General features: G+C 44.8%; 2 protein-coding genes across 2 annotated transcripts in view; one reads left to right on the top strand and one right to left on the bottom strand.

Moving 5' to 3' along the window:
• The window catches only part of LOC148368310 (uncharacterized), a 165,581-nt gene that overhangs the window by 67,454 nt on the left and 87,872 nt on the right, over nt 1–10,255 (top strand). The window lies entirely within an intron of this gene.
• On the bottom strand, nt 543–9,555 carry LOC148368313 (uncharacterized). Its single transcript, XM_088330302.1, has 3 exons — nt 9,294–9,555; nt 8,524–8,616; nt 543–4,420 (listed from the first exon to the last, which is right to left on the bottom strand). Exons 1-3 carry the CDS (start codon nt 9,400–9,402, stop codon nt 2,514–2,516), a joined length of 2,109 nt encoding a protein of 702 aa, XP_088186428.1. The 5' UTR covers nt 9,403–9,555; the 3' UTR covers nt 543–2,513.

Below are 10,255 nucleotides of genomic sequence, written 5' to 3' on the forward strand. Positions count from 1 at the left end.
GACGCTTCAAAGTGTAGAATCGATGATCAAAAATCAAGATCCCTTGTCCGGTACTTGAAAAAGAAAAGTAAATATGCGGATCTTGGAAAAATACGATCGATTGCAAAAAATGGTGACACCAAAATTGAACAAACACACTTGCTCATCATCCCAAAATGGAAAAAGCATAAACGAGTATACAAATATTGCAAAAGTCGGCAATATCGCGTTTAAAACCTTCTTTGTTTTCAAAATGAAGGTTATATTATTGATAATGAATTGTATTTGTCTCTCCAATGGATTAGGAGTAACTGCTTTCTTCTTTTCAATTCAATGCAAACATGATGTATAATCATGGGTAATCATGACACTTTTCCCCTTTTTTCAAATCAAAATGCAAGTTTAAAGGCAACTCTCTGGTTAGAAGGGCAGCTCGGAGTCGGCTTGGTCACCCAAAATCGAGAAAAAAAAAAGAGCTCCGGGTGTTGAAACGCGACGGCGGGCGCCGGTAAAATGTCGAAACCATGTCCGGTTGAAAGAAGAGACTTTTGATTTTCAATCAAACTCGTTTATTAAAGCAAAGCGAGCGCATCGAAACGAGGCAAAATTGCGATCTCGGATCGCTGTGAAATCATCCCGCGGACTGATGAGTCAGCCTCTTTCTTTTACCGTTTCCTAGATTTCTGATTGGAGGATAGAATAAAACACGTGCACCGAAGCGCATTCTGATTGGTTTAGACAGGAATGACATATTTCAATGCAGTGTAAAATGTTGGTCAGTCGACGGTGTGCGAGTAAAATAAATGATACATCACAGCAGTTCATTGTTTGAAAATAGATGGGAGTCTTGAGAAAATGACCAGTAGCCTCCAATTTGTAGAGACAAAATTCCTTGGCTCGGGAATCTTATGCTCCTGTCCTTGGGTGGTACGGGTCAGCCGAAAGGAGTTCTGTGCACCCGTTTGATAACAGGAAGCCCACCGGTGGCCTCCAAATTGTAGAGACAATGTTCCTTTGTCTCGGGAATTTTATGCTCTTGACCTTGGAGGCGTTCGCTCCGAAAAGCAACTCGAAAACTTAACTGTACAGTTATTGAGTCAATATAAATACATAAAAGTAAAAGTATATAATATAGTATGGCCATAGACCATAATTTCCCTTACAGTTAGCAAGGGGGAAGGTGGAAGAAATGATGCAGCAGGTTCACAGTACCGATCAATGAACCCGGTTTGAAGATAATAGACTCATTTCAATGATCAGGGATTGTTTTCATAGCGTGCCAACATGGGATATTTGCCCAAAACACCAAAGACAGGTTCTTGCACTCACCCTTGATGTGTACCTTTGAGAACAAAAGTCACTCGGGGGAGGAGTGTGTGAGAAGCAGCTCATGGCCTCACAGGAAGATGAAAAAAGCCGGGTTCTTAACTCTTTTAGCTGTGGACCTCACAGAGGTTGCTATCATCCGGACGACAGGGACGGAGAGAACCGCGGGCTCTCCAAGCTTTGTTGCTCTGGTGAGAACAGGCCACAACCCTAGAGATCTATGTCGGCCATCTTATTATTATAATTATTGATAACCAGCTCCAGACTTCCTGTGCGGACTTTGTATGTTCTCCCCGTGCTTGCGTGGGTTTCCTCCGAGCACTCCGGTTTCCTCCCACATTTCAAAAACATGCATTTCAGGTGAATTGGCCGCTCCAAATTGTCCCTAGGTGTGAATGAGTGAATGAGTTGTCTGTCACCGTGCCTTGCGATTGGCTGGCAACCGGTTCAGGGTGTCCCCTGCCCACTGCCCGGGGATGGCTGGGATAAGCTCCAAACAACCATATGAAGACTTTGGGGTCACAAATCTTTATGATACAACTGGAGAGTCTGCTCACTTCGTGTGAATGAATGAATGTGGCTTTTTTTGACGTGGTAGCAGTCAGTGGTTGAAAAAAGGGGAGGGCAAATGGTTTTGTGGCCATTATGTTCCTATAGATGACCTGTATGATACTTAACCAATTGAATGTTGAACTCTTAGTGAATTTTTGACCACAAACCGAGCAGGCATAAGTCTTCTCGCCAGTGTGGGTTCTTGTGTGTCATTTCCTGGTTTAAGATCAGGTAATTGTGTAATTTTGTAACTGTAATCCTGTGCAGTCCTTTGAGACATTTTTGTGATTAAGGGCTATATAAATAAATTTGACTTGACTTGACTAGTGCCGATATGGATGAATTTTTCACCACAAAGTCAACGGCTCAAAGGTTTCTCACCGGTGTGGGTTCTAGTTTGTTTTGTTAAGTTGCCACCCTCGGTGCATCTTTCACCACAAATTGAGCAAGCGAACAGCTTCTCGCCAGTGTGGATTAGTGTGTGTATTTCTCGGCTCCCATCCCGTGTGAATATTTTACCGCAAACTGAGCAGCCAGAAGGCTTCTCGCCAGTGTGGGTTGGTTGGTGTAATTTCAAGTGTCCATTATGGGTGAATTTTTTTACCACAAACTGAGCAGCTTCTCGTTAGTGTGGGAAAGTGTGTGAATCGTTTTCCTCAAACTGAAGAGGTGGAAAGCTTATCTCCAGAGTGGGTTAGATGGTGTAATTTCAAATGCTCATTTAGGGCAAATTTTTGACCACAAACTGAGCAAGAAAAAGGCTTTTCACCAGTGTGGGTTTTTTGGTGCAATTTTAAGTTTCCATTCTGTGAGAATAGTTTTCCACGAACTGAGCAGGAAAAAGGCTTCTTCCCAGAGTGGGTTAGTGTGTGTTGTTTTAAGCCCGCAGTTGTAGTGAATCCTCGACCGCAAACTGAGCAGGAAAAAGGCTTCTTCCCAGAGTGGGTTAGTGTGTGTTGTTTTAAGCGCGCAGTTGTAGTGAATCCTCGACCGCAAACTGAGCAGGAAAAAGGCTTCTTCCCAGAGTGGGTTAGTGTGTGTTGTTTTAAGCTCGCAGTTCTAGTGAATCCTCGACCGCAAACTGAGCAGGAAAAAGGCTTCTTCCCAGAGTGGGTTGGTGTGTGTTGTTTTAAGCTCGTAGTTGTAGTGAATCCTCGACCGCAAACTGAGCAGGAAAAAGGCTTCTCCCCAGTGTGGGTTAATGTGTGTATTTTTAAGTTTCCACTCGTAGTGAATTTTTTACCGCAAACTGAGCAAGAAAAAGGCTTCTTCCCTGTGTGGATTAGTGTGTGTCGTTTTAATTTCTGACTTGTAGTGAATCTTTGACCGCAAACTGAGCAAGAAAAAGGCTTCTTCCCTGTGTGGATTAGTGTGTGTTGTTTTAATTGTCCACTTTGGGTGAATTTTTTACCGCAATCTGAGCAAGAAAAAGGCTCCCCGCCAGTGTGGGTTTTTTGGTGTGACTTTAAAGAGCAATTAGATGAGAATCGTTTTCCACAAACTGAGCAGGAAAAAGGCTTCTCACCGGTGTGGGTTTTAATGTGGTTCTTTAAGATTCCACTCCTGCTAAATCTCTGACCACAAACTGAGCAGGAAAAAGGCTTCTCCCCAGTGTGGAATAGTCCGTGCTTTTTTAAGTTCTCATTTTTAGAGAATCTTTGACCGCAAACTGAGCAGACAAAAGGCTTCTCACCAGTGTGTGATCTAATGTGTCTCTTTAAGTTGCAACTTATAGTGAATCTTTTATCGCAAACTGAGCAGGCAAAAGGCTTCTCGCCAGTGTGAGTTCTGGTGTGTATTTTTAAGGGCCCACTTGAAGTGAATCTTTGACCGCAAACTGAGCAGGCAAAAGGCTTCTCACCAGTGTGAGTTCTGGTGTGTATTTTTAAGTACCCACTTGAAGTGAATCTTTGACCGCAGACCGAGCAAGAAAAAGGCTTCTCGCCAGTGTGGATTAGTTGGTGTGATTTCAATTGTCCATTGTGGGTGAATTGTTGACCGCAAACTGAACAAGAAAAAGGCTTCTCGCCAGTGTGGTTTAATGTGTGTCTTTTTAACTGACAACTTGTAGTAAATTTTTTACCACAAACTGAGCAAGAAAAAGGCTTCTCGCCAGTGTGGGTTCTGGTGTGCATTTTTAAGCTCCCATTTTGGGTGAATTTTTTACCACAAATTGAGCAGGCAAAAGGCTTCTCGTCAGCATGGAATTTCATATGCAACTTCAGATAAGACTTGCGTCGAAAAGTTTTCCCGTACTGGGAACATGTGTTACCACCTTCCGACTGCGAGTCTTCCTCATCTGTTTCCACGTGTTGACGGGAGCTGATGCTTCCGGGCTCCTGCCGACCGTTATCTTCAGGTTGACCTTGATCTTCGGCGATTGAACGGACCCCGGTCACTCGCAAGACTGGAAAACAGTCCTCCTGTTTAACGCGAACAGGCTCCCAATCCTCCTCTTGCTTAATGTGATAAGGCTTCAGATCTTCCTCCTCCTCCTCCTCAATTTCAACGTCAGGCAACTCTGGTTCCTGCCGCGCAGTAGCAAGATATTCCCGGCTGACGTCTGCAAGACACAAGTCACGTTTACAGTGGGACCTTGCTACTTCGCGCTTCCGTGTTCGCGGCTTCAGAGCTTTGCGACCAGTAATAGTTAAAAAAAAAAATACTGATAATAATAATAATATCAATTCAAAAAATTCAAAAATGAATCATGAAAAATATTCAAATTTAGAAAGGACATTATTTTACAACATTTGAAAAGAAAATATTCAATTAGAATGAGTCATTTGAAAACACAAAGAAACGCACGTATACGGCCATCAACGCAAGCCGATTGGCCGGCACTCGCCGAATACTCGACTCCCATTGGCCCGTTGGCTACAGTAGACCGCGCTTACCTCCTATACGGTACGCTTCTCGCCATAGCTGGCAGTGAGCTAGCCTTTTTCTCGCGGCGAATTTTCAAGTCTAAAGGTTTTTTGAAGCCCTTCGCGAAACGCTCTTCATCCCTCGGTGCATCGAGCGAAGCCGAGAAAAAGCCAAAGATGTTCACCGCCAAGGAAAAAGTGAGTTTATCGGACGAGTCGAAAGCAGGAAATAGCGAGAGTCCGACAATATGGCCGGAACGAAGAGAGGAAGGTCCGCAAAACTGCCGCAATCTCTTTCAGGAAAGATGCCAAAAGGCTCGTAAAGAGCCAGAAGAAGAAAATGGAAAATGCAGCGCTTATTTGGATCCGCCGTCGGAAGGCCGAGAAAATCGGCCCGGATGAAAACCTAATCCCGGGTTCAAAGTTCAATTTGCTTTGTTTAACAAGAATCTCTCTCTCTCACCGTATTCCATATGGTGGACTTTTTTTGTACTGTATACAGGGGAAGTGTACTGCAAAGGGTTTTTCTTTTTTGAAGGGGCGTCGGTACTTTGCAGATTTTCACTTATCGCGGGTGGTTTTGGTCCCCATTAAACCGCCATCACCGAGGTCCCACTGTATTTGTATTGCCCAGGGGCAATCAGGGGCTGAGAATTTTTGCAAAGTTCATTTAAAGTTTAGTCTTCTTGCAATCAAATGTTATTTTTCAAGCCAAGTGCCCTTGTGTTTATGGAAAGTATGGTTTAGATATTCTAGGTATCGAAATACAGATATTCAAAAAAAGCACCGAAGCAAAACTTCTGCTTGAAATGCATCATTTTGCAAGGAGCCATTTTTCTCAGAAGTTTTCCGGGAAACACGATTTTTTTCAAAAAAATTGGCAACGTCATCAAATCGACTAAACCAACCGTTGTCTCATGAAAGATGAGTGTTAAAGCTTTCTTTTGGTGTGCCCTATGTCTGGATAGCTACAGAGCTAGATTTTCTGTAGGCCATCAAAAACGAGTCAATATGGCCAACATCGGCACTTCCCATTTGAGAGAAACGTCTGGCACTCGTCGGAAACGGTCAAAGATTTTGGAATTCACACAAAACGTAGGTAAGGCAGAAACTGTGACAGGAGCGACGGGAGGGGGTGTTTTTAAAGGTTGAGTGCGACTTTTTCAAACTTAATCCTTACTCGGGACTTGAAGCCAAGAGATGGCAGTACTTGTTTTGCATTTATTTCTTAGACACGCTCAAATGAACTTTTTTTTTTTCATATTTTTAGGGGTTTGTTCCTGTTTGGCCTAATAAAAGTAACATTCCAGCATAAAGGCGCAATGGAAAAGCGCACGAGGGCTCTTTGAACTCAATTGAGCATTGCTCACACATTCTTAATAGAGAAAAGTCTGTGTGGTCGTGTCAAATCCGCACACACGCGAATAAAGCAAAAGCGTCACTAAAAGAACTTAAAAATATACGTCTTTGAAAAGAATCAGCCAGGGAGACACCCTTATACTACTCCACAGCCGAACCTTAGATGTCGAGTAGTCATGTGCCCGTCTGTTCCAATCCCTGCAGAGTATTTCAGAGGAGCGCTTCGTGCGGCGCCAGCCCATGTGCGTGTCGATGACGTAAGCGGCGTCGTTCGAAGCCCCGCCAAACGCGTGTGCGGAGAGTGATTCGCTAGCAAAGAGTGTCGTTTGAAGAAAAGTGCCAGTGTAACGCAAGATTGACACCCCGATATTTGATTGCACGCACCGACCACGTTATAAATGATTCTGTCCAGGAGATGGCGTCATGGAGGACATGATTCATCTTAAAGCCCCTACGTGTGTGTGTGAAACATTTCCCTGCAGGGCTTCACTGCTTTATGGGGCTTCATTTTGCCAAGACTTAACTCTCAAGGATGTTGCAGAAACCACAGAGAGCAACCTTGTCTGTTCAACCAGAAAGTAAGATACAGTGAAGAAAAGAAGTATTTGAACACCCTACTGTTTTGCAATTCCTGCTTAGAAATCAGGGAGGGGTCTGAAATTGTCATCGGCGGTGCATGTCCACTCTGAGAGAGATCAACTAAAAAGAACATTTCAGAAATCACAATGCATTTTAGAACGATTTGTTTGAACAGCTGCAAATAAGTATTTGAACATCTGAGTATCCTCTAGAAATTCTGACCCAGAAAAACCTGTTGGTCCACCCATGAGAAGTCCACCCGCACTCCATGTATCATCCTGAATCAGATGAACCTGTTTGAGGTCGTCGGCTGCACAAGTCCACCCCACGCAATAAGTAAGACTTGAACTAGTAACATGGCGAAGACCAAAGAGCCGTCCAAAGACACCGGAGACACAATTGCACACCTCCAGAAGTCCGGAAAGGGCTACAGAGCAATTGCCAAGCAGCTTGGTGACAAAAGGTCCACTGTAAGAGCAATCGTTAGAAAATGGGAGAAGCTAAACATGACGGTCAATCTCATTCGGAGAGACCACCTCGTGGGGTCTCAATGATTCTGAGAACGGTGATGAATCTGCCCGGAACTACACAACAGGAGTTGGTCAATGACCTGAAAAGAGCCGGGACCGCCGTTTCCAAGGTTACTGCAGGAAATACACAAAGACGTCAGGATTTGAAATCATGCATGGCACCAAAGGTTCCCCTGCTTAAACCAGTACACGTCAAAGCCCGTCTTCAGTTTGCATATGACCGTTTGGATGATGCGGAGGAGTCACGGGAGAAGGTTTTGTGGTCAGGAGATCAAAATAGTACATTTTGGTCATAATGCTACTAAGCGTCTTTGGAGGAAGAAGAATGAAGAGAACGATCATAAGAGCACCATCCCTACTGTGAAAAATGGGGGTGATAACATCATGCTTTGGGGTTATTTGTTTGCTCACGGGACAGGACGAGTGCACTGCAATAAAGAGAGGATGACTGGGGCCGTGTATTGTGAGATTTAGGGGAACAACCTCCTCTCCTCAGTCAAATCGTTAAAGACGGGTCGTGGCCGGGTCTTCCAACACGACAATGACCCGAAGCGCGCGGCCAGGAAAACCAAGGAATGGCTCTGTAAGAAAAATATCAAGGTTCTCGCATGGCCCAGCCCGTCTCCAGACCTGAAACCAATCGAAAATCTTCGGAGGCAGCTCAAACTCTATGTTTTTCAGCGACAGCCCAGAAACCTGACTGATCTAGAGAAGATCTGCGTGGAGGAGTGGGCCAAGAAATTTCCGGCAGTGTGTGCAAAGCTGGTGAAAGACTACGGGAAACGTTTGACCTCTGTAATAGCCGACAAAGGCTACCGTACCAAATATCAACATTCATTTTTTCTGGTCAGCACGGCGATGCAGTGGTTAGAGCGTGAGCGGCACAGTTCTGAGGTCATGGGAACGTCCTGCGTGGGTTCAAATCCAGCTACTACTGTGCAGAGTTTGTATGTTCTCCCCGTGCACTCCGGTTTCCTCCCACATTCCAAAGACATGCTTTTCAGGTGAATTGGCCGCTCCAAATTGTCCCTAGGTGTGACTGAGTCGTCTTTCCCCGTGTGCCCTGCAATTGGCTGGCAACCGGTTCAGGGTGTCCCCTGCCCACTCCCCAGAGATGGCTAGGATGGGGTCCAGCCCCCCCGCGACCCTAAAAAAGGTGAAACGATACAGCTGATGAGATGAGATTTTCTCAGGGTTTCAAATACTTCTTTTCTTCACTGTATATATTTTGAAAGAATGAGCAGGACAGAAGGCCGGACCTTATTCCAAAGGAAAGTACGGTGGGCGTCGACGGCCAAATATCTCGGGTTGCGGAAAGTAAAACCACCAACCTGCTCTGTTCAACACAATTCGGAGTATCTTGTAAACAGTTCCTGGACACTCTGGTTCCTGCCACGCAGTAGGAAGATGGTCTTCACCCATGTCTGCAACACACAAGTCAAATCGCATTTATTTATGATGCCTTTACTCACAGAAACTAAACAAAATGCGCAAAACACCATTGTAACATCAACCTGATCCGAAAGCTACAAGAGGGCAAGGAAAGACTCAAAAAAAGGTCAGGATGCGGAAAATGAAGAAACCTTGGGAAGGGACCGCACATGGGGTCATCCCCCTTCCAGGATGACCAAGCGGAAATGGATGTTGCAAGGGCCTTAGCGCGTAATACACGGTCAACCTCAACATTAAATATAATAAGGAAGTCATGGAAACATACATACTTTACAAGTACTCTCATAGCCATGATCAAAGAGATCAAAGCCAGCAGAAAAGCTAATGTTGTGACTCATTCATTTGCAGAAACTGTAATCATAAAAACCTCATCATCCGGTCCGGCGTGAATGGGGATCTTCGGTGGGACAAGTACACCGCGGTTACATATAAAAGCAGAAAAATGAGCAACTCGCCGCAGCATTGGTGCGGGCCGCCATGTTGGATCCAATCCAAAGCTCAATTGAAATGGCCATGCACTTTTTGTTTGAAGTCATGTTGGCATTTTGCATTTGTTTTATCAGGGAACTATTGAAGTTTTGATTCGACTTCATAATTTCATTTGATTTCCTACACTTTAGGTTTTGTAGGAGAAGCGAAAATGACGGACCTTCCCCGAGCTGCTTGGAAAAAGCGTCGGGTCGTCGACATTCTCGCTTGCTCTCCTCTTTGGCTCCCCGAAGCTTCTCTTGAAAAGGTCCTTCCCCACTGGAGCACATTCTCTCCGAATTTCAACGAAAAATTGCTCCAACTCGGCAGTAGAAAGGACCACAAAGTGATACTGGTGTCGAGTTGACGTCGATTGAAGTCGACTAGAGCACTTTCTCCACATTCTATTGTTCGGCAGCCATGACACCTTCTCCTTCGAAACACTGCCGCAATGGATTGTGGGTACAGGTGGGACGGATCACACGCTGCGTTCACGAAAATGGGTGTTTCAGGAGATCCTACCAGATACGACCGAAAAGCGTCTCCAAAATGTGGAAAGTCGGGGCTTTCTGACCCCCAACCGGGGAAATGTGATTAGAAAGACACTTGAGATGGGAAGTCCGAGTTGTTAAGTTGGGGTACATAGCCTTTCTCCTGGTCGGAGGTTTGAAAACTCGATTGTCGTCTTTTCGGGAACGCAGCAACTCTGTTACACCGACAAAAAAAACAAAAAAACAAAAAAAATCACAACCATTTTTGTACCATGGATGGTATCTACGATAGGAAAACGCAAAAAAACGCGGCATGCGTAATGGCGTCACACAAACGGAAAACATCTTACCGCAATATCACGAGTAATAGCGCTCTTAAATCGACAAAACTTCACAAGCCCTCTTTGTCTGTTTCTCCCCTTTTTCAACGTACATGCATTCAAATGCTCGTTTTCCCCCTTTTCAAACTACATTGCCTTCAAATGCGCGTTCAGCTGGCGAATATCGACATTTTGGCGCCGACCTATCTATTATGCTAGTTTGTTTCTGTTGCTGCGTTCCCAAAAAGACGACAACTGAGTTGTCAAACCTCCGACCAGGAGAAAGGCTATGTACCCCAACTTTGCAACTGGAACCTCCCACCTCAAGTGTC

This window comes from Urocampus carinirostris, chromosome 3 (genome assembly GCF_059441175.1).
Source record: "Urocampus carinirostris isolate Australia breed hairy pipefish chromosome 3, RoL_Ucar_1.0, whole genome shotgun sequence".
NCBI lineage: Eukaryota > Metazoa > Chordata > Actinopteri > Syngnathiformes > Syngnathidae > Urocampus > Urocampus carinirostris.